This window comes from Leuciscus leuciscus, assembly GCF_965113295.1.
Source record: "Leuciscus leuciscus genome assembly, chromosome: 9".
In the NCBI taxonomy this organism is placed as follows: domain Eukaryota; kingdom Metazoa; phylum Chordata; class Actinopteri; order Cypriniformes; family Leuciscidae; genus Leuciscus; species Leuciscus leuciscus.
Genome location: NC_138733.1, coordinates 27,451,744 through 27,476,366, shown reverse-complemented (window position 1 = coordinate 27,476,366; position 24,623 = coordinate 27,451,744). Strand labels below are relative to the sequence as shown.

At 36.5% G+C, this 24,623-nt stretch overlaps 1 protein-coding gene across 2 annotated transcripts in view; it reads left to right on the top strand.

Annotated features, from left to right (window-relative positions):
• Window positions 1-24,623, top strand: part of gabbr1a (gamma-aminobutyric acid (GABA) B receptor, 1a) — a 63,600-nt gene that overhangs the window by 24,045 nt on the left and 14,932 nt on the right. The window contains exons 8-18 of one of the 2 annotated variants that reach the window (XM_082180790.1): window positions 1,793-1,927; window positions 4,761-4,931; window positions 6,414-6,515; window positions 7,623-7,688; window positions 7,880-8,071; window positions 8,172-8,417; window positions 8,732-8,795; window positions 10,465-10,542; window positions 21,319-21,469; window positions 23,175-23,307; window positions 23,461-23,577. In XM_082180790.1, the coding sequence (XP_082036916.1) occupies window positions 1,793-1,927; window positions 4,761-4,931; window positions 6,414-6,515; window positions 7,623-7,688; window positions 7,880-8,071; window positions 8,172-8,417; window positions 8,732-8,795; window positions 10,465-10,542; window positions 21,319-21,469; window positions 23,175-23,307; window positions 23,461-23,577 (1,455 nt within the window). The remainder of the gene's footprint in view (window positions 1-1,792; window positions 1,928-4,760; window positions 4,932-6,413; window positions 6,516-7,622; window positions 7,689-7,879; window positions 8,072-8,171; window positions 8,418-8,731; window positions 8,796-10,464; window positions 10,543-21,318; window positions 21,470-23,174; window positions 23,308-23,460; window positions 23,578-24,623) is intronic. The other variant, XM_082180791.1, reaches the window with a different exon arrangement.

The window sequence follows — 24,623 nt, the reverse complement described above, 5'->3', positions numbered from 1 at the left end:
CTGTTTATATGTGAGTAAAAGCCTGAATTAAATCTGTTCATCGTATAAAGCCATCATGTCTCTTGATTAAAGGGTTACTTCACCGTTTTTTCATATTAAACTATGTTATTCCCTTAACTAAGACGAGTTGATACATACCTCTCTCGTCTCAGTGCGTGCACTAAATCGCTGTCTTGCGGCGAAACTTTGTTAGCACTTAGCTTAGTCCAGTTCATTCAATATGGGCCAAGCAGAGAAGCTACCAAACACCTCCACGTTTTCCCTATTTAAATACAGTTACTCGCGAAGTGTAACTCGACCTAGGACGGTGACACAAAACAAAACGTTGCGCTTTTCTAAGCGTGTAAAATGGATCACTATATTGTATGGCGGAATACCATAGCAAGTGCTTGTAAGCACTTCGACTTCGGCGCAGTAATATCTTCACTAGAGGGAGCGGGGGCCGGTGAGAGGATTTTTCACGAGTGAAGATATTACTGCGCCGAAGTCGAAGTGCTTCCAAGTACTTGCTATGGTATTCCGCCATACAATATAGTGATCCATTTTACACGCTTAGAAAAGCGCAACGTTTTGTTTTGTGTCACCGTCCTAGGTCGAGTTACACTAAGCGAGTAACTGTATTTAAATAGGGAAAACGTGGAGATGTTTGGTAGCTTCTCTGCTTGGCCCATATTGAATGAACTGGACTAAGCTAAGTGCTAACAAAGTTTCGCCGCAAGACAGAGCGATTTAGTGCACGCACTGAGACGAGAGAGGTATGTATCAACTCGTTTTAGTTAAGGGAATAACATAGTTTAATATGAAAAAACGGTGAAGTATACCTTTAAGAAGACTTGGATTAAACCGCTTGATTAAAATGATATCTTTATGAACGTTTTGCTGCTTCTGAGTTTTAGGTAACTAGACTTTAAATGGAGGGACAGAAATCCCTCCGATTTCATTCAAATATCTTTATTTGTGTTCTGAAGATAAATGAAAGTCCCTAAACTCAACAACTACTAAACGATTAATATGCAGTAATTAGGAGTTTATTGAGGCAAAAGTCGTAGTTAATAGTGAGAATTGGACCATAAACTAAAGTGTGACTGAAAAAACAGAGGAAAAAAAAAGGCTGTTGTCTTCCCTTTTGCCAAATAGGTAGGAAAACACCCATAATGCACTGCGCATGTTGCCGTCCAAGGCCACTCCCACCAGTCTGCTATGGATACACTTGACCAGAGTCAAATACCGCCTTGATTTAGTAGGAAAAACTTCTTAGCAAACTTTTATTCACAATGTTGTCGACTTGTACTTGTACCCGCGGGTGCAGGAATTCAAAGAGTAAACTTTAGTGGGAGTGAGTTACTTTCGGTTTGGAATGACAGTCAACTCTCTCTAATCTAATCCTCTCCTGGATCCAAAGTGGTTCCTTTCTGACTGCCATTGTTTTTGAGGCCAGCACCATGCCATTTATTTCTAACTTGAGCGAAAATAAAAGCGTTCATGATGCTCCTAATGAAGTGTTTCTGCTGATTGTTACCAAGGGCATCATTTCAGTGGGACTGCATCTGCTGCGTTCAAGCAGTCACCCCCTCATTTGTGAATCACGTCCTGTTGTATTTGTCACAGTGAACTGCAGCACGAGAGGTGTTTGGTTACAGCTTCACTGCAGTCCGAGATCGTTTTTCTGGGCAATGAGAGACCGGGTTTCTGTGCTGATTCCATTGAGGCTTTAACGATTATGACACGCTCAAATGAAGCGAACTTTTTTCAAAGGCAGTAGACTAATTATGACTTTTCCTCTTTCCTTCAGTGTGATCCAGGAGAGGCCACTAAACTGCTGTATGACTTGCTGTACACAGAGCCCATAAAGATCGTCTTGATGCCGGGCTGCAGCTCCGTTTCTACGCTTGTGGCTGAGGCGGCGCGCATGTGGAACCTTATAGTGGTGCGTTTGCTATGTGTCTAAACTCTTTATATCTGTATTGTTGATCATCGGTTTCTCCATACACCTGGATTTCACTGTCGAACATTACAGAGGTTCATATTGGGAAGCTGGTTTATTGTCATTACTGGTTAAACTAAACGGTAAAATGATAAAACAGTCGTTTTAAAGCTTTAACTACAACTCGATTCGAGATTTGGATGAGCAAATGTGCCACACAAAACAAGGAGTTCTGTTATTTCTGGGTCAAGGAACAAAAAGAATTTGGACTTGTGATCTCATTTGCTTTCTGTGGTTTGTTGACACTCTTGAAAAAGCTGACAAATTAAAACTGTCAAAAGAGGCTCTCAAGGAAGTCAGAGAACCGAACGAGAGTGTGAAAGTGAAAAAAGAGAATGAAAATACTCTAGATAAGCTTAGTAATTAATTTTTCCAATTATTCTTTTTCAATCATCTGGCATCCGCCGAGGTTCGCAGGAATTTGCAAAGTAATGTTCTCTACTCTGACTTTGTTCTCAAGTTTAATTGTGTGAAAAAGTTGAGTTTGCAGCATGCAATTTAGAAAAAGTTGGAAAAGTGAGTTGTGAGTTTACTTTGAACAAATCAACTCTCCAAGGAAACCTTCTGAAAGACTTCAGTCTTCAGTGGGTTTGTACTCAAGTAGATTACGAAAGAGATTCTCTTGAAAAATTAATAACTGTGTTTATATGTGACGGTTTAGACAAATCAATCCTTGTGAAAAAGAAGTACGGTACACTTTAGCATGCTTTTAAAATGAGTACTTATTATTACAGAAATAGTATACTTTAAAAGAATATACTTAAGTGCAAACTAAATGTAATGTTTTCTGCCACTTTAATGGATTTTAATTACGAATAAATGAAAATTTTATTTTATTTTAATAATAATAAAATATTATTTGCAATTAGCTGGATTTAGAGTGCTAGTACAATTTAAGTGCATCGTGTAATGCAGCATTTTTGGTAAACTAAAATAGAATTTAATGCAATTTCTATTGAATTTTATATGTCATGTATTTAAATATAATTGAAACATTCATTTTTAATGATAAAATTGAAATATAGTACATTTAACCCTCTGGTGCTCTTCGGTGCTCTCTTGGGAAAAAAATGCGATTTGGTTTTTTAGCATTTTTTACTTCATCGGAATGGTATGAAACTGGGTCAGCGTTTTGGCTATTGCTATTGCTGTGTACACACACACACACACACACAAACACACACACACGATTCGAAAAGGTTAATGCTCCTGAAAAATTTCCTACATTTTTGCACCAGAATCAGCAACTTTTTTGAGATATCAACCTCAGATTTAGACACAACTTGTTAAGATTTATGGCTTTGATTTTATTTCAGTTTTAGAGTAAAACATGGTTTGGATATATATTATTATATATAAATATATATTTCATATGAAAAAATTAAATAGTATTTTAGTGAATTTTTCATAAAAATAAACTTACATTTCTAAAACTTTTTTTAAGTTAACTTTTTTAATGTCTTTTTTGGGGGGAATAATCTGCCAAGTGTCTTCTTTAAAAAGAGCCCAAACTTAAGTCTGTACTCCAAAGCATTCAAAATTTAAGACATTTTAAGTTTGAAATTTCATTTTCAGGTTTTTCTCAAAAAGTGGTTAACAGGTAAAAAATGTATAATAACAACCGCATAAATTTAATTTAATAACACAAAATCCCCTAAAAATACAAAATATTAAAGTCCCCCTGTGGTGAAAATCAAGTTTTTAATGTTTTTAATATGCTTTAAGACAAACCATGTGCAAATTCATAAAACTGCAGTGATTTAAAGACAATCTCAAAAACGCGGTTTGAAATCGCTGGTGTTTCTGACGTCACAAACTACCTTGTATAACCAATCGCGCCAACGAGTGGATCTCTGAGCTGGTGTGAGTGAGTGGAGGCGGGGCTAATTTGCATATTCATAGAATCACGTATACTAAATAAGGCAAGGGTGTAGTTACATTCAAGCAATTTTAAGGCATGAAGATTTTTTTTTTCAAGGAAAAAACATTTAAATATGTAATTTTTGGTGATCAAAGATTAGTTTTAAGGAATAAAATATAAGTATAAAATATAGTATATTCATTTCATTGAACTAAGAAAGGAGCACCAGGGGGTTCAAATATATTAACTTTAAATTCAATACTGAATAACACACTATAGTTAAAATAATAATTATGTGATTTAATATTGTTAGTCAACACATCAAATGAAGTGTGAAAATGAAATGAACTTTAAAGCATGACGAAATGTTATTAAAATATAATGAGTAGCCTAAATATCTACTTTAAAGTAAAACTTTTAATTTGACATTATGCAATTAAGTGGCCTTTTATTTCTTTAATGTTATTTTATCTGCAAGTACTTTTAAGATTTGAAGTACACATTTAATACGATAAAGCACGCTTCTTTTTCACAAGGGAATTTTTTTCATCTAGCAACCTGGTTTATTGCTTGAAATACAAAGATTTAGTTCTAAAAGGCTGAAGCATAAACTAGATATCGTTCCTCAGCTGTGCGTTTCTAAGTATTGACGCGTCAACACTGGATGAAGAAACAGATTGGCTTGTTTATTCAGGTTTGCTCAAAGCTTCTGGCTTCCCTGGGTTGACATTTACCCATCTTACAGTGTGTGCAAAAATCTTACTCATATTTTTGCTCTGCTTTTTCTTTGTGTTGCGTTCTTTTCAGGGGCATCAAATAAGGTCAACCATATAGCTGAGTAAATCTTTTCAATGTGCTCTCTCTATCCTTCTACCTTTTTACCTACTGTCTCTTTCTCTCGCTGTCTCTCTGAAGTTTTCATACGGCTCTAGTTCTCCAGCTTTATCCAACCGCCAGCGCTTTCCCACTTTCTTCCGTACGCACCCGTCAGCAACTCTGCATAATCCCACACGTGTGCGGCTCTTCCAGAAGTGGGGATGGACAAAGATCGCCACCATCCAGCAGACCACTGAAGTCTTTACCTCGGTCAGTGCTTGCAGATATTTCTCTCTTGTTTATCTTACTTAGTACAGTCATACTGGGGTTTTCCTATTATTACTAGGTCTTAAATCCACTTAAAGGTATAGCGGAGGATCTTTCCAAATTTTAGATAAGACCCGCCCTCTCCACTTTTTGAAAAGTTTGATTGATTCACCAGAATGATTGACAATTAGGAGGACCAAAAGTATAGGTTACCCACCAGGAAGTAAAACATCCTCCGCTATACCTTTAAGGTAACATTGAATGCCTATTTGGTGTTCTGTGACTTGACATGCCTGTAAGGAGGAAGTAGAATAGACATGCCAGTGTAAATATCAAAATATTAATTGGTGAACACATGAATAACTAATAATAGGGTAAAGGTATAGTCAAATGCATCTTCTTGGCTGTGTGTAGCACCTACCGCTTTGCATATCCACAAATTAGAAAAGACCATCACATTCTTTTTGGCACATTTCAGCTTTGATTGTTTTGTAAACCTGTCAAAATGTAATACAGGCTTTGCAAAGAGGCTGCATTACAGCATTGTATCTCATTTCAAAAAAAAAATATTCCAATGAAATGTCACTAAGAGAATGGAAATGGAGAATGGTTATGATTATTAAATTATGACTGTATAGGCGCAAAAAAACTTCAATGAACACTGTAAGTGGACCTCAGGGGAAAATTAAATGTTAAAAATGATATGACCCCTTTAAAGGAAGTCATTTCCCAGAAAAGTAGTTTCCTTTTCCTCTTAAAACTGTTAGCAGCTTAGCTGCTGCCCCTTTACTCTAAGGTTAATGTCTCAGAGTTAATGGCAAAGACCGTGGTTGATTATTCTCTCCTTAAGTGATGAAGGTCTTAAAGTCGTTTTTCTTCATGTTGGCTGCTAGGAATATTGACCAAGTCATAAATCTCTCATGCATTGATTCAGTAGGCTATTGAGCTAGTGTAATTCCGCTAGGCTAATGATCCCCCTCCATCTCTTCACCAGCTCATCTCTTTTTCTCATTTACTTTCTTCCCAATCCTTCTCTCCTGTTCACATCCTCTTTATTTTGCCATTTCCTCCATTCATTGATGTTGGATATCTCAAGAGCACCCAAAAAAAGCTTCCTCATTACTTACATAGGTAACAGGCTTCTATAAGTCTAAGTATAAGTTTTATCTCAAATGTTTAATTCCAATGAACTCAAAATTTTAAGGCAACCAGGTAATTTTTTACAGTGAGTGTTTTTTCCACATCTACCTTTCTTTCTGACTGTTCCGGACTGTTTTATTTTTCCATTTCCTTTACTTTGTCTTTTTTAACTTTGGTCTGCGCTTTGACCATTCACCTTTTGTTCTTCTCTTTCATTCGCTCCTTGATCTTTTCATGTGCTCTCTTCCTGTCTGTCCTCTCTCCCCGAACATCACTCCTCTCCTGTCACTCCCGCCGTCTCACCGCACTCTCTCTCTCTTTCTCTCTCTCTCTCTCTCTCTCCAGACTTTGGATGATCTGGAGGAGCGTGTGAAGGAGGCCGGCATTGAGATAAGCGTTAGACAGAGCTTCCTCACCGATCCCGCAGTGGCTGTCAAAAACCTGAAGGTGCTTTGATGAAAAATTCACCAGCCGCACACTTCCTCTCCTCAGCCCGTGTCGGGTAGCTAGCTAGCAGGCAGAGCACAATAAATCAACACTCTGAAGAATCGGTTTCCTTCGTCAGATCAAGTGACGGTTCAGATACTGTCTCGGTCGCTACTGTGGCATCTGTTATTGAATAGTTAGACAGCATAATTTATTGTAAAATGATATTGCATAAACATCTCATGAGAATAGGACTGTCTTGTTAAATGCTCGACTTGTTTTGGCATATGTCTAGCCTTTTTAAACACGGTCATCATTTTTGCAGTTCAGTTTGGTGATGCTAATGGTGCAGAAATGACACATTTCACCTTTAAATCATGTCACAAACAGAGTAAGTTAAAGCAATAAGTAACAAAAAGGTGTTCTTACCCATGGCAATATCACTGTAAAACACATATTCAAGTGGCTTATTGCTTTAATATAGAATTGTTCAATAGAGCCTCAATTTTATCATTAATAATTTAGAATAAAAGCAGTAATAAATGTGACCCTGGATCACAAAACCAGTCTTATGTCGCACGGGTATATTTGTGGCAATAGCCAACAAAACATTGTATGGGTCAAAATTATAGATTTTTCTTTTATGCCAAAAATCATTAGGATATTAAGTAAAGATCATGTTCCATGAAGATATTTTGTAAATTTCCCACCTTAAATATATAAAACATTTATTTTTGTGAATGGATGCAGCACTATTGCCAATAGAAATGTAGAACTTTAAAGGCGATTTTCTCAATATTTAGAATTTTCTGTACCCTCAGATTCCAGATTTTCAAATAGTTGTATCTCGGCCAAATATTGACCTATCCTAACAAACCATTCACCAATGGAAATATTATGTATTCAGCTTTCAGATGATGTATAAATCTCCAAAAAAAAAAAAATTACCCAGAAGACTGGTTTTGTGGTCCAGGGTCAAAAATGTAATAAATGCTTAAATACATTTGACATAGTTTCCATCCAGTGTTTTTATGCACTATCCCAAATTTGCCTTAAAATATATGGATGTAAATCAGGATAGTGACACTTTACTATATGTCACATTGTTTGATGCGTCTTTGTCTACAGCGTCAAGATGCTAGAATCATAGTTGGCCTCTTTTACGAGACTGAAGCCAGAAAGGTGTTTTGTGAGGTAAGTAACAACTACGATTCTTTTTACAAATACATCTGAGCTGTCAATTTATTTTAAATCAATTCAGCACAATTCAGTTCGATGCTTCTACTCAGCTTGAGTTAACTTACTGTGGCTTAACCGAGATTAAAATATTGAATACGATTATTGCTTAAGCGCATACCTTCAAAACATGGTGTCATCTTTGGCAGGTCTTCAAAGAAAAACTCTATGGTAAGAAGCATGTATGGTTCCTCATCGGCTGGTATGCAGACAACTGGTTTAAGATCAAAGATCCGGCCATCAATTGCACAGTGGAGAACATGACTGAAGCCGTGGAAGGGCACGTCACCACAGAAATCGTCATGCTAAACCCGGAGACCGTCCGCGGAGCCTCCAACCTGGTGAGTGGATTTTAAGATTTCGACTATGATGATGCCTATGTAAAAACTATCTATGAAAATTTCAGGATGGGATCATTAATCCTTCTCAAATCCTCCACAGACATCCCAAGAGTTCCTGGTGCAGCTGATGTCACGTCTCGGGGGCAAAAACCCAGAAGAAACGGGCGGGTTTCAGGAAGCTCCGTTGGCGTATGATGCCATGTGGGCTCTCGCACTGGCCCTCAATAAAACGGTGGCCCCGCTGAGGGCCAAAGGCTGGGCGCTGGAGGACTTCAACTACAACAACAAGGAAATCACTGCTGAAATATACAGAGCCCTCAACACCAGCTCGTTTGAAGGAGTGTCTGTGAGTTGATGAAAAGCAAAGGAGAAATAGCTGTCAAATAACAATGAGATATAATACTCCAGACATTAATTTCTCAGACCTGTCAGAACACCTTTTTAAATTTTAAATTCACATTGGCAATCATCAGTCTCGGATGATTCCGTTTTTATAATGCATACATTCATTATAGAATGATTCAGCCTTTATTTTTCCACAGATTTTATGTTTTTTTCATGATGAATCACAAATGGATTTCTTTTATGATGATTTTGTATTGACATGGCTTTATCATAATGTCTTTGAACTATTTATATTCTTGCATATGTGTCTCGTAGGGTCACGTCGTGTTTGACGCTCAGGGTTCACGTATGGCCTGGACTCTCATTGAGCAACTGCAAGGTACAAACAAAACAGAAAAACCTTAAAACTAATGTAGATGATGATGACACTAATGCACATAATTGCATTTTAAAGGGTCACATCCTTCATTTTTGTAGTATTGTATATTTGTCTGTATTTGATGACTGTTCACTTATGATGTTAGTCAAATGTACTTGCTTCGACTAACCAGTAAAAATACACTATTTCAGTATTTAAAAAAAAAAACTATAGACTAAAAATAAACTATAAACTATAACTAAAGACTATAACTGTCACACCACTAATTCCCAATCAAGCAGTAGGACTGTGCAAAAATATTTATATAGCTAACTATCTTAATATTTTCTTTCCCGATAGTGTATCGATATTCCAACTTTTAGTATCGATACTTTTTTTTAAATCATGTTTTAAACGGATTTAAAATGAAGTTAAACATTTACTCTTTTAATTCCTGCACGCGGAAACAATACAAGTCGACACCATTGTGACTAAAAGTTTGCTAAGAAGTATTTCCTACTAAAACAAGGCGGTATTCGACTCTGGCCAAGCGTATCCATAGCAGACTGGTGGGAGTGGCCTTGGATGGCAACACACCCAGTGCATTATGGGTGTTGAATTTTTCCTTCCTATTTGGCAACAGACTTTTTTCTCTCTCTAGTCAGGCAGCTCTAAAAGTTCACAGGACAAAAACTTGCTGCAGTTAAAGAAAAGCCCATCTATCTTACTTCCTCCTCATTACTTCACTGTGTCTGTGGTCGTATTTTAGTTGTTTAGTTTCAATGAATGGTCTGGACTGGTAAGAGAGTCTAACTTTTATGTTCTGAAAGTTTGTCTACATAGTACATCAAAGTCTTTGATTTCCAAAGTGCAAGAAGGGTTTTTCTACAATATGTTCCCTTTCAGACTAACTTTGATCAATGCAGTTGGGCTTGTTTTTTATCTTCGACCTATTGATGCAGCTTTAAGTCGACTACTTTTGCAGATTTGTTGAGTCAGGCCTCTTTTGAAGCTTTTTATTGCAGTGCTTGGTGAAAGCAGGTTTTGTTAATGTGACCTTTAGTTGACACACTGTTAATTAGATGCTATATTTACACAGGAAAACTTTTAATACAAGCCTTTAAAAATAACATTTCTTTTTTCATTATGTCTACCCAGCTAACAAAATTATGTTCTAAGAACATTTTGATAATGTTCCCATTAAGTTATGGAAACATTATTTCTGAATGTTCTCAAAAAGTTCAAAATGTTCACAAACTTTTACAAACTATATATACGCAGGTTATCAAAATAGGTTTCCATTTGGTCATTTTGCAAACAATATGGGAATGTTACTTTTTGAATGTTGAATGTTTTGAAACAAGTAGTAAGTAGTAATGTTTTAAAAATGTTAGACGAACGTCCAAGTGAAACATTTCATGAACAATGTATAAATATATTTGTGCTAACATTCTGAAAATGTTATTAAAAACCAGAAAACTATTAACTAACATTTTATTAACGTTTGTTATTAACTTTGAGAGAACCTTGCCAGAATGTCCCTGTTTGCTGGGTTAGTCTGTCCATTAATAATTCACAGACAGATGAGGGTCTCTTTGTTTCGGGATGATGTCGGCATGAGAAGTGGTTTCATATTCACTTTTCTTCCAGACATTTGTCATGTTTCATTTCAATTCCTTTTTTTCCTCAGGTGGGAGCTACAAGAAGATTGGGTACTATGACAGCACAAAAGGCAACCTGTCCTGGTACGGAAACGACAAATGGATTGGTAAGAGAAACCAGCCTTTTTTCTGCACATCGAGACAGCCCTGTCCATTCCACTCCCGTCACCTTTCACAGCCGCACTTGGCCCGTCGAGATTGAGGCTTACCGGTATTGATTTCTGTTTGCTCAACAAATCCCTGTTGCGCTCTTTAATACATCGCTAACAATTAGCTGTCCTTTCTGCTAAAGGAGGCCATACAGGCCCAGGGGAGCGAAGCCACATGCCGTTCACGGCTCGCGCTGACCTTTGTGCGGCTCTGTGAAGTTTCTCGATTGACAAACTGATATTGATGAATCTGATGTAAGGCGCAGAGCAGATCAAATGAAAATGTGTGATGATGGTCTCGGATAAATTGTAAAGTACAGCATGTAGGAAACAGTGTGAAATTGAAAAACTTAATTTAATCTTCTTGTGGAAAGGTAAACCAAGGTTTTGTCCAGACTGGCATCAAAAATCCAATATTTTGACGTCTTCCATTTATTTGTTTGTAGTCTGGTACAAAGGCTCAAGGTGTGACTTATTGGCATGGTTCACTGTGGCTCTAAGAAGCATATTTTTCCATTCACAGTCATTCAAAATAGCTGTGTATTCTAGCAAAATATTTTTTTTTTGCAAGCAACATGTTTATGTGATTATTTCTTTATGATTATGATATGATTAAAAAAAAAATGATTCATTTGATCAAACACAGTAAAACAGTAATATTGTAAAATATTATTACAACTTGGGTTAGTTCATCCAAAAATGAAAGTTCTGTAATCAATTTCTCACCCTTATGTCGTTCCAAACCCGTAACACTTTTGTTCATCTTCGAAATTAAGATATTTTAAATAAAATTTAAGAGATTTCTGTCCCTCCATTGACAGTCCACGCAACTACAACTTTGAAGCTTCAAAAAGTTCATAAAAAGCTAAACTAAACCATATAAATCGAGTGGTTTAGTCCAAATTTTCTGAATGGACACGATCACTTTATACAATGAACAGATTTAATTAAGCTTTTATTCACATATAAACATTCATCAACAGACACATCAGTTATGGTAAACGGAAGCTCAAGCATTGAACCAATGAGGTTCATTCTCGTGTTACGCAGCATGTTTGAGCTTCAGCAAGAACCAATGAGGTTCATTCTTGTTACGCTGCATGTTTGAGCTTCAGTAAGAACCAATGAGGTTCATTCTCGTGTTACGCAGCACGTTTGAGCTTCAGCAAGAACCAATGAGGTTCATTCTCGTGTGTTACGCAGCACGTTTGAGCTTCAGCAAGAACCAATGAGGTTCATTCTTGTTACGCTGCATGTTTGAGCTTCAGTAAGAACCAATGAGGTTCATTCTCGTGTTACGCAGCACGTTTGAGCTTCAGCAAGAACCAATGAGGTTCATTCTCGTGTTACGCAGCACGTTTGAGCTTCAGCAAGAACCAATGAGGTTCATTCTTGTTACGCTGCATGTTTGAGCTTCAGCAAGAACCAATGAGGTTCATTCTCGTGTGTTACGCAGCACGTTTGAGCTTCAGCAAGAACCAATGAGGTTCATTCTTGTTACGCTGCATGTTTGAGCTTCAGCAAGAACCAATGAGGTTAATTCTCGTTTGGTACGCAGCACTCAGCATCCTTGCTGAATAAAACTATTGATTTTTTTAATTAATTTTTTTAAAGACCCCACACTTTTGAACAGTAGTGTATTGAATAGTATAATATTCAGAAGTATGGCATAAAATTGTTATATGGTATTCAAACTATTTTACCAGTCACTTAAAAGGCTTTTAAAAGCATGGTTGTAATAAAAACTGTGTTATTTACTAACCCGATGCAAACTATATATAAATATGTTCTTAAAACGGAAATGTTTCAGTCTGAATGATTAGATTAGATTAAGTACTTTTTTCATCATTCGGGATGCAAGGTGAGTGTAACGTCACTCAAAGTGCAATGTCTACGGCTGTGACTGGATCCACTCATTTACACTCACATCGTTTGCACTTACTGAATGAGCAAACGGATGAGTGGTTTCACACTCCGCATATGCATGAATGTGTCAATAATACAGAAAGGCTTTTGACGCTTTCTGTCTCATGCACCTCATAAATTCATTTCAGTTTTCCCATCCATTTTGCCAGTCAGTCCTAAATATGCAGTGTGAACAAAGCAAAATAAATGCTTTACTTTTAAAAGCATCCCATCATGTGTAATGTCACCGCACTAGAATAGCTTTGATAGAAAACTCACAGTTGTTGCTCAACTTGCTCATTTTCCTGCATGGATGCTATTCTAGTAAATCATTTACAAAACACCAAACAGTGCCTTCCCTATTACCCCACAAATTGGTTTTCTGCCAAGAGGTGGGAATTGAATTGTCACCACCAAAATCCTGTATTTTCTCTCCCAAGGGATACAGAGGCGATTATTTGCTGGATTTGCCCGGTCCTCTTCTGTGAGTCATTCTTGATTTAGGCTCTAATCAATCCTTCATGCCGTGATCCCATTGAGTGGATTCCACCAGCGTGACTGTAACAAAGCAGCACTGCCCTACATTAGACGAGTAATGACCTCACACTTCACCAGCACTTGTTTTTTGAATGGCTACAAGATGAATATCAATGCTACAGGCAGAAGTTTTACTGAAAAGTCTGGAAAAAGTGAAAGATTAGTAAAGATGGTGATGTCAGTTCAGTGTCACAACATTGGAATTTACTGTATTTGACAGGATTACAGTGTTTCTAAATTGTGTTTTATTGAGTAATTGATTACAGAATTTTCATATTTGGGTGAACTATGAACCAAGTTGAAATACATTAAGATTGGCATGTTTCTGATGGTTTCTGAAGTTCATGCTTCAGAACTTCCATTAAGGGAAAATAGTGAGCATCAATGCTCCCTGGTTTTATGGTGCATTGTGGGACTTTTTAGGGAGCGAAAGTTTAAGTACACTCACACTGGAAGGATTTTGCGATTGAGATGTCCGACTCCCTGATCAGTGCCCTGACTACTGAACTAGGGAGCTGATTGAGACGCACCCTTCACTTGTTTCATTACTGGATGAATCAGCGTTTTTGAACGAATCTCTTGAATAAATGATTCAACGACAGTCACTGGTCGCCACCTACTGGTGTAGGGATGTAATTGATACAATCATTATTTAAAGCGTCAAGTTACTTTCAAAAAGTGATTTACTCTATTTTTTATCGCTACTGTAGACATCAGGGTTTATATCCGAACTATAAACTTTTATCACAGTACTTCTGTGATAAATTGAATTATTGTAACAGAAATAACGATACGGTGTGGTTGAAAAGATACATTACAGCTGCTTTCTCTGGCTCAGTGGCAGCGTGAACGCAGATTTGATTGTTCGCTGTGATCGTACTTGTCAAAGGTTTAATAGACATAGCCGAATCGTTATCATTTAGGAATAAGATCGTGGGTGTTTTAATTGAGATTGCAATCTTTTAACAATTAATGTGCATCTCTCTACTTTGAGGGCTACTCAAAGTTTTGCAGCTCTACTTTGAGGGCTACATATATAGAACCATTTGGGGTAACTAGGATAAAAAAATAAAATTTAAAAAAGAATACTTTTATTTAGGAAAGATGACTTAAATTGATCAAAAGTGACAGTAAAGACTTTTAATTCAAATAAATGCTGTTCTACTAGCCTGGGAAAACCCAGACAACTTCCGGCAAATTTAGATTTGCTCTGCAAGTAAGTCTGGCAAAGAGCTCATTCAAGGCCATTTCCATGCCGTGGAAATCGCGGCACCAATCAGAAACGTTGAGGCGGGCTTTACACGATGACGATCGCTCTGATTGGTTTTAGGTCTAGCCTATCCAATTGTGCCCAGAGGCATTTGAGCGACGTCCACTCCGTTGGTGAAGCGCACCAACTTTTAAATGGAGCATTATTATATTCAAACTGCAAACACATGAGGACAGTCTCCATGAAAGACCCACTGGCAGATGAACGTGCTACTACATTTCTCTCCGAAACGGTAGGAAATTAAATTAGATTTAATAGAGGATTTTAACTGTGACAAGATGATTGACAGGGCAGTTTACATGACGGGATGCACGCGACAGATCCGTCCGATAAAGATGATGAATTAGTATGTCCAAAAGTTGCCTACTTTTTTTGCTACACATTCAAAAGTAAATACATTTTCTTCACAAAAAGAGTATACTTTTATGGAGTAGTGTAACTTAGGCGAATTGGGACGCAGCATATGGCTTTACACATGATGATTGCTCTGATTGGTTTTTGGAGTTTTAGGTCTATCCAATTGCGCCAAGAGGCATTTGAGCGATGTCCGTTTGCTGACGCCCCTTTGGAAATGATTTGTCTATGGAGCTTTGCCAGACCATAACTCAGTTACTACTGAGAATGGTCTGGTTTTAACCAGGCTACTGTTCTACTGTTCTGTTCTGTTTTTTTTTTCTTTCTGTTTTTAAATACTGTTTCAGCATTGAAGCATTTCAACATTCAACAAGAAACGTTTCTTGAGCTCTAAAAAAGTATATTAGAATGATTTCTGTAGGGTCATGTGACACTGAAGACTGGAGTAATAATGCAGAAAATTAAGTTTTACCATCACAGAAATAAATTACATACACTGTAAAAAAAAAATGACATCCCCAAGTAAAAAATTTCAAGTGACTGATAACATCAAAATTTTTCAATTAGTCTGACGTATTATTTCTCATTGAGCCAATGTTAACAGACTATTGTAACAAGAATTTCACTTGGGCCAATTGAAAAATGTAGATGTTATCGGTCACTTGAAATTTTTGATTTGGGAGGGTTAGAATTTTTTTACAGTGTAGTAAAATATATTAAAACTGAAAACTTAAATTCTAATTATATTTCACAATATTACTGTTTTTACTGTATTTTATCACATACAATGAAGCCTTAGCGAGCATAAGAGACTTATAAAAAAAACGTACCAACCCTAACCTTTTAAACGGTTGTGTGTGTGTGTGTGTGTGTGTGTGTGTGTGTGTGTGTGTGTGTGTGTGTGTGTGTGTGTGTGTGTGTGTGTGTGTGTGTGTGTGTGTGTGTGTGTGTGTGTGTGCGTGTATCCATTTGAAAAAAGAGACAAGCCCTCCCAATCTGGTATGTCTTGCCCCGACTTCCAATTTAAAAATGTCAACATGTGAAAGAAAACTGCTTTGGCCAAGCCATTTTTGGGGTCTTGAGAAGCTTTTGATTTAGAGCATCAGTGGCGCACATGGTGTTTACACTTCAGAGTCAGAGTTTCAAGCCTGGCCTCTGTCATGTCCTGATCCCATTCCAGTCAACACTCTTCTCTCTGCTAAAGGGCATAAATCTCTCCAAAAAAGCCATTTGACATAGTTTAAAATCTTTTTCTTCCCCAGTAGCAAATTTACATCCTTTTTAAGCCAATCAGGGCTATTTTCAGAAAAACTGAGTTATGACCTATTTAGTCACTTCTTCCGCTCTCCCCACTGAAAAAAGCAGAGCGTAGAGCTGACATGGCTTGCCATTTCTTTGCCCTTGATAATAGCTGAAGCAGCAGATGTTCTTCCCAAATAACACATAACCTCCTCTGGAATCCATTAGTGGAGATTCTCAAGCATCTATGGGGTTCTTAATTTTTATTAGCATAAAATTGTGGCCTTTAAAACATATGATACATGTAACCTCCGGTCAGAACTCAGGACTTGAGTTCTTATGATTTTTTGAACCATATGGCAGTGCCCTTGCTTTTCAACCATCTCTTGGTAGCACTTGACAACCACTTTAGTAAGACTTTCTCTTCCAAATTGCTGTGGAAACTGTTGTTAAGCCAGGTCTCCATAGCAACACCCTGTCCTGATTCTTAGATCAAGGACGACGGAAGGTTTACTGTGAGAATGCATCAACTGACGGACAGAGCTTTCTAACACTCTCACTCTCTCTCTCTCACACACACACACACACACACACACTCACTCACTCACACACACACATTTATCTCTCACAGTATTGCTGCCACATTGCAGTAGCAAATGTCATTCTTGACTCGTCAGTGTTCTGACATTCTGAAAAGTATCAACAAACATCGTGTCACTTTGACAAACCAAAGGACCAGCTGTCTTTCACTGACACGTTTCCCTCACGGTCAGCTTTCCGTCACTGGTAATGGTTGCCTCTGACAGAAAAAAAACTTCCATTTGAACTATTGCTCATCGCTAGATTCCTGTCAATCGTTTATTTGTCTATATCAAAAAGCTTTACACGCACAAGACAGTCATCCTCGCTGTAATTATTGTTCCCACAGGAATCCTGTTTTTGGTTGTAATTATAGTGACAGACTGAACAGCAAGAGGCGTAAATGTATAATTATAGTCAGTTCCAGTGAAGAGTGATAACATTAGTGTGAGGAGTGATAACAATGTTTTTAAAAAGGCATTCACTATGGTACTGTGAACTCTTTAGTTACTTTAGATGAATTTATTATTTACTATTATCATTAACTACCATGGATCAGATGTAGGTGTTGTTCATGATGTTCTACTTGTTCATTTAAGAATTAGGGCTGACACAGTTTAATTCACAACAGGTTAAGATGCAAATTGACAAGATTTATTTATATATTTAAAAAAAAAACTCCTCCAAAAACACTCTCTCTCTCTCTCTCTCTCTCTGTATGCATGTATATATATATATATATATAATTTTTTAATTAATACTTTTATTCAGTAAAGATGCAATAAATTGATCAAAATTGACAGTAAATAAATGTAAAATCTACAAAACATTTAAATTTGAGATAAATGCTGTTCTGTTTTCAACATTGATAATAATAAGAAATGTTTCTTGAGCAGCAAATCAGCATATTAGAATGATTTGTGAAGGAAATATATGAACATATTACAATATAAAACAGTTATTTTAAATTGTAATAACATTTCACAATATTACCGTTTTTTTGTTTTTTTTTCTGTATTTTTAATCAAATTAATGCAGCCTTGCTGAGCATAAGACAGTGGTTCCCAATCCTGGTCCTGGGGACCCACAGCTCTGCACAGTTTGCATGTCTCCCTCATTTAACACACCTGATTCAGATCATCATCTCGTTAGGAAAGAGCTCTGAACTGAACTGGGTGTGTCAGATAAAGGAGACATACAAACTGTGCAGAGCTGTGGGTCCCCAGGACCAGGATTGGGAACCACTGGCATAAGAGACTTCTTCAAAAACATTACCAAAATATTCAAACTTCTGAACGGTAGTGTACTGTATGTTGAAATTCAACAAATTTCAACAAAATTCATTGGAATTCAACACAGTCACACAACAGAGAATCATTTGTCCTACACAGGTTTGTGATAAAACATAAATAATTGCTGACTAATCAGTAATTTTGACTAAATTAAAATATTTATATTTCTCTCAACTCATTTTTATGATTAAAATCTTGCCATACAACAGTAGAAATGTCCATAACATTGTTTTCAGATAACTTATATAAAAGATAATGACATCAAAATTTTAATCTATCAATTTTACATTAATGTTTGACTGCTAAAAAAGGTATTGTCAGTATATTTATGCATTTACAATAGTCTTCCTTGGTAACACTTTATTTCGATGGTCCACTTTAGACATTCTACTAATATAAGTAAAGTAACTTTTTTTTAACTACCTGTCAACTAACTCTCATTAGAGTATTAGCCCATTTAAGCCCACCGGCACAGTTGCCGCAGTGCATAGTTGTCATTTTCCTTTTGTAAATAATTTTCTAGATGTTGTCCATGTTTTATTTCTCAATGACATGCAAGCAAACAACCAAATAAAGGATTTAAAAAAAAAAAAAAGGTATTCACTTCCTCCCTGTCACATGAGGCTGTCAACTTCCTACCCCTACTTCCAGGAAGCATGGCGAAGGCAAACCCTCCCAAAGAAAGGTCATTTTCATGTTACTAATAAGTATTTTTTGTTGACATATATATATCTACATAATCATGAAGGTCTCTAGAATCATCCAAACAAAACAAATCTTACAAGAGATCTATAGTTTTTTGTATACTTAGTCAAAAGTCCAAGCGGCAACTATAGTTGCCGGTGGGCAAATGACTTGTAAGTACATACTGTATATCATGGGAAAATGGGGTATACTGTGTTAATAGGTTAATAAATCAAGTTTATTGGTCTTGTTTAGTGCATAAACATGACATCTCTATATAGATATATTTTTTTTCTTCATTCTATTTATTTGTATTTATTTATTTTCATTTAACTTTTTGATACACAATGCCCTGTTATGGCTGCACTTTGTTCTGCACTATGTTCCACAACTTTAACCCTTGTGCGCTGTTCGTTTGTGGTTTACAGTCAGGCTGTTTGGGGTCTGAGAGACCCCAGGCAACAAAATGTAATTTTGTAACAATATATATATTTTAAACAAATGTAATTTTACTCAGTTTATTTATGTTTTTACTCTACATTTGGACATTTTTACTCCACAAAATGTTCAAAAAAAGAACAGAAAAATTCTCCAAAAAGAAAAAAAAAATGAATAAACAATTTGCCTTATAAAATACCCACATTTCTAACTTACATTCATGGGGATAACATGGATAATTTGACATGGTTTAGTGTAAGATTTTTGGCCAAATCTTGGAAAATGCAGTTTTAAAAGTAAAAAAAAAAAAAAAAAACAGTAGATGGCTGCAGAGCTCTAAAAGTACTAAAAGTTTCAAACTAAAAGACATCTTTTCACAAGTTTTTCCAGTTAGATTTATATCTACATATAATGAAATCACAATTATAACAATAAAAGTTACTTTTTGTCAAAGTTTGGCAGTTTTTGTACTGAAAAAAAAATCAGTTTTCAATAATGTTACATTATGATTAGAATCAAACCTGATCAGGATGTTACAAAGAGAAAAGTTGGAGTTTTTAGAGTTTATCATTTATTTCAAACATCTGTTTTTCATATAATTCTACAAATTTAAAGTGTGCCACTTCATTTCTGTCTGTGTGTTCTGTGTTGTTTCTGATTTTGAGGATGAATTTTGTCCATTGATCAAATTAATTTGATTCTAATCATAATATAACATTACTGAAAAACAGATTTTTTTTTCAGTACAAAGAGTGCCTAAACTTTGACAAAAAGTAACTTTTATTATTATAATTGTGATTTCATTATATGTAGATATGAGTACAACTGGGAAAAACTTGTGAAAAGATGTCTTTCAGTTAGTCAAAAAGCAAATAGCAAATAGTGGTGCTCTGCAGCCATCTACTGGTTAAAGTGATAATTTGTTACTTTTAAAACAGCATTTTCCAAAAGATGGGCAAAAATCTTACACTAAACCATGTCAAATTATCCATGTTATCCCCATGAATGAAAGTCAGAAATGTGGCACAATGGTTAAGGCAAATGAATTTGTTGTTTGTTGTGTTTTCATATTCAAGAGATTATAAGCTAGATGCCGTTTTTTTGGGTCTGCATCAAATGTTCTTCGACTTTTATACATAATAAATGTGTTTATGAATAAAGATTGATCTGTTGAAAGCAGTTATTTTGAGATAAATGCCAAATGTCCTCCTCCTATTCATATTTTACATTGAAGGAGTGCATACAACATATTTGCCCACCGGCAACTATAGTTGCCACACATTCAAATATGATTTTCAAGAAAGAAAAAAAAAACCTGGGGAAAATAAATGCAGAACATGTTCACATAGGACACTATTAACAGGATCATATGCATGAAACCATTCAGAAAAATTTGGGCACAAATGGGTTAGTAGACTGTCTGCTTAATATCTGCTAACTCTTTATTTTGATGGTCCTCCAACTAACCTTCTACTGACTATAAGTAACTACTGTACATGTCAACTTATTCTACTAACCCGAACCCTAACACCCAACCCGAACCTAACAGTTTACTAATATGCTAATGAGAGTTCATGTTGAAATGTAGTTGCAAAGTTAGTAGAATGTCTAAAGTGGACCATCGAAATAAAGTGTTACCTCTTCCTTCAGTCTGTGCCCTGCTCTCTCCCAATTCTCTTCCTGTCATGTAAACCAAAGGTCTCATTTACAAGCCATTTACAATGTGTTCATACCAGATGCCATCATTAAAAATCTCTCTCTTTTTTAAAATTATTCTCATTTTGTAACACTTTTAATAGAGATGAAACCCGAAGATTTTAGAACAAAAAAGTAGAACTGGCACCCTGAGCCCTCACCCGCTCAGAATAAGAACAGCCTCCAGTCAGTTTTACACGTTCCTTGTCCCTGGCATGTTTGCTCATTAAATATTTTTAGTGTTTTTTTATTCTATGTGATAGCAAAAAAAAGTGTAGTACTCCCAGCTCCATTTAACACATCTTTAAATCTGTTTCACAGAATTCTGCAGAATTCCCGCCAAAACGAACGCAAAAAGTGTGAAAGGAGTCAGATTCCGTCTGGTCCTGCTAATGTGTGAACGTCACGAGCTTCCTTTTCCTCTGAAACTTTCCAGACACTTGACGTGTCAAACCGACCCAGTGGCCCTATTTCACAGAAAACCGTCTGTCAAAAAATGTATATTCTCTCCTAGTCGTGTTTCTGAAGTTTGACAGCACAGACGCAGCTAATGATTCTCTGAACCAACCCGGAATACTTCGGCCTTTTTCCCTTTAAACTGTCAATAAAGTCAATCTCTAACTTTTTTTTCTGCATGTGTTTATGTTTCCAGTGTCACCACGCAGTGATCTTTACGCTCTTATCTGCCATTCTGTTTCTTTCAGTTCCTCTGATTTTCCTGACTGGTTTCTCTCTTGACAGGCCTCGGCCCTCCGGCGGACCAGACCAAGGTGATTAAGGAGTTCCGTTATCTTTCCCAGAAGCTCTTTGTATCAGTGTCTGTCTTTGCCGGGCTGGGAATCATTCTAGGCATAGTGTGCCTCTCCTTCAACATATACAACAGTAGCGTCAGGTCAGTATCCTGTGTTCAAAAGATTTTGCCATACAACAGCAAATATGCCCCTAACAATTGTTTTCAGATAACTTTCTTAAAGATGATGACATCAAAATTTGAATCTATTGATTTTATATTGATGTTTGACTGCTAGAAAAGTCTTGTTAGTATATTTATGCTTTGACAGTCTTCCTTCAGTCTGTGCCCTGCACTCTTCCTCTTTGATCTCCTGTCATGTAAACTAAATGTCTTGTTTACAAGCCATTTACAATGATGGCATCATTAAATATCTCTGTTATATAGAAAATTATTCCCATTTTGGAACATTTTTGTTGTTAGAGATGAAAAACAAATGGCACCCTGAGCCCAAAATCTTACAATTTTATGATTATTTTAAAGGGGTGGTTGAGTGTGATTTCACTTTTCTAACTTTAGTTAGTGTGTAATGTTGCTGTTTGAGAATAAACAGCATCTGCAAAGTTACAACGCTCAAAGTTCAAAGCAAAGGGAGATATTTGCTTTTAAAGAAAAGGACTACAACAAACGGCTGGTTGGGACTACACGACATTCCTCTCGGGTTAGTGACATCAATTTACATAAACCCCGCCACCGGGAACACGCAGTCCATGTTGAGAAGAGGAAAAGTTGTTGAATAAGAGTACATTTGTGAGTCAGCTCAAACTTTAGCATCCATCTTTTCACATGCAATAGAAAGTCACTCTGTGTGCATCTCACAACAGTTCATATATGAGCAATTTATAGATTTATCATGACAGAATATCCTAATTGAAGATAGTTAACTCCACATCAGCAACATAAATTCATCAACTAACCATTCAGAGACGTCCTGTTGCATTCTACATGTTGTCACTTCTTCTTGAGTCTCTCCATCCTTATCTGACTCCGTTTAACATTAAAGGCAGAACAGTTTCTGTCATTTTAGTGTGTCTGCGTGAGGTAATAGCAGATGCTAACAGACACGAGCTCTTGAAACCCCGCCCTCTGCAGCAGCTCATTTGCATTTAAAGGGCCAGGCACAAAACGGTGTGTTTTTGCAAACCCTCAAAAAGTGACAACTTTAACTTGCTATATAAAAATATCTGTGGGGTATTTTGCGCTAAAACTTCACACACACACTCTGGGGACATCATAGATATATTTTACATCTTGTGAAAAGGGCATTATACCACCCCTTTAATGTTGTTCAGTATGTCAATGTATTTCAGTATTTCCATCAATGGCGGGGAAAGAGTTAATACATAAAAAAAACTATTTGCCAATAAAATATTAAAAAAAATACTTTATTAAAGATATGTTGTCTAAAAATGAATCAAGTAATTTGATCTCATTTTAAGGGTGAGATTTATATATTTTTATTGAAAAACAAAATTAAGAAAATGTTTTTTATTTGATTTTTCAGTGCAGTGCAACCTCATTACAAAGCGACATCACATTTTGGCTGGTTCACAAAACACGATTTCACACAAGTGAAATGAAATCATCATGGAAGTTTTAATAAAACCCATTTTGACCTGGGGAGGATTTTTAGAAGATTAGGATGGAGGAAAATCGATGTTTCATGATTTTATGAGTCCTTTAAATGCTCCCATGCCACTTACAAAATCATATTTCAGCCCAACATGAAATGTTTGGGATTTCTCATTTTGAAATGGTGTAATATATCTGTAAGCTGAGTTGTAGTCTGTTCTAACCCTCCTGACAGATACATTCAGAACTCTCAGCCCTATCTGAACAACATGACCGCGGTGGGATGCGTGCTGGCATTGGCAGCTGTCTTTCCTTTGGGCATCGATGGCCTCCATGTCCATAGATCACAGTTCCCTGTGGTGTGCCAGGTAGAGTCGTAAATGTTATAGTCACTTTTATATTGCCGTTTCCTCTCATTCAGCCTTGACCTTTGAGCACAGTGAAGATTTGTTGTAAAAAAATGAATTGCTGCTTTGGAGCTAAGCTCCCAAATGAACTCTCTCTCTCTCATCCTCTCGTAGTTTCGCCTGTGGCTGCTAGGACTTGGCTTCAGTTTAGCCTATGGCAGCATGTTCACCAAGATCTGGTGGGTTCACACGGTCTTCACCAAGAAAGATGAGAAAAAAGAGAAGAGGAAGGTAAAGCAGTTTTGAGTGGATAAAAAATATGCTTGCACAATAATTAGAAATTATTTCCCTTAATGACTTTCCATCTGCACACAGCTTCACAATATTGTAATTTTATTTTATTCTTTTTTTTTTAATGATAAAAAAAATCGAATTCTATTTTTATTTACAATTAATTATTTATATAACATATTAATAATATATAATATTGAAAATTACAAGGGCAGATACATTTTCAATATTTCCATATACAGAATATTTTTATAAAAATGTTAACGTACAGTTGTGGTCAGAATTATTGGCACCCCTGGTAAATATGATCAAAGATAGCTGTAAAAATAAATCTGCATTGTTTATCCTTTTGATCTTTCATTCAAACAATTAGCAAAAACCTAACCTTTCATTGAAGTAAAAGAATTGAAAGTGGGGGGAAAATCACAATGAAATAGTGTGATTTCACAAAACTTTAAGTATTGGATTTCACATAAATTACATTTTGTTTAATTAGAATGATGACAGGGCTGTAGAGTTTGCACAGTACTTTAAATTTTTCAGTAACCTCTTAATTATTTTCAGATGATTTTGCAGAATCTGCAGAGGAGCACGCTTGCATTACGCAGCGCTGCCCAGTTCACTGTTATCTACTGCATATTAAAGAATCCCACACCGCTGACTCTACAGTGCTAGATGAATCTTCCCAGCATGAAATAGAGAAGAACCATCCCCCTCCTTTCGCTTACTCTTGCTGCGAGAAGTTCTGGCCGTTTCATCCTTACACAACACAAACACACTATTAGCATCTTGACACGTGTTCGCTCTGATCCTGGTCCTAAAGCAATAAGACACGGCATTAGGGAAACCCTAAGACCTCATCAAAAGACAACCAGATTACCCCAACTATGCAATATGGATGAGCATTAAACTTCTTTTACGGAAATCCGACCTTCAGGGGGCTTTATTATTCAAGCGCTCTGCGCGACGAATCGAGATGACTTTCAACTCTCCCAATGTCCGTAATGGGGCAATTTGCCTAAGTGGTTCGACAGCACTTGAAGAAA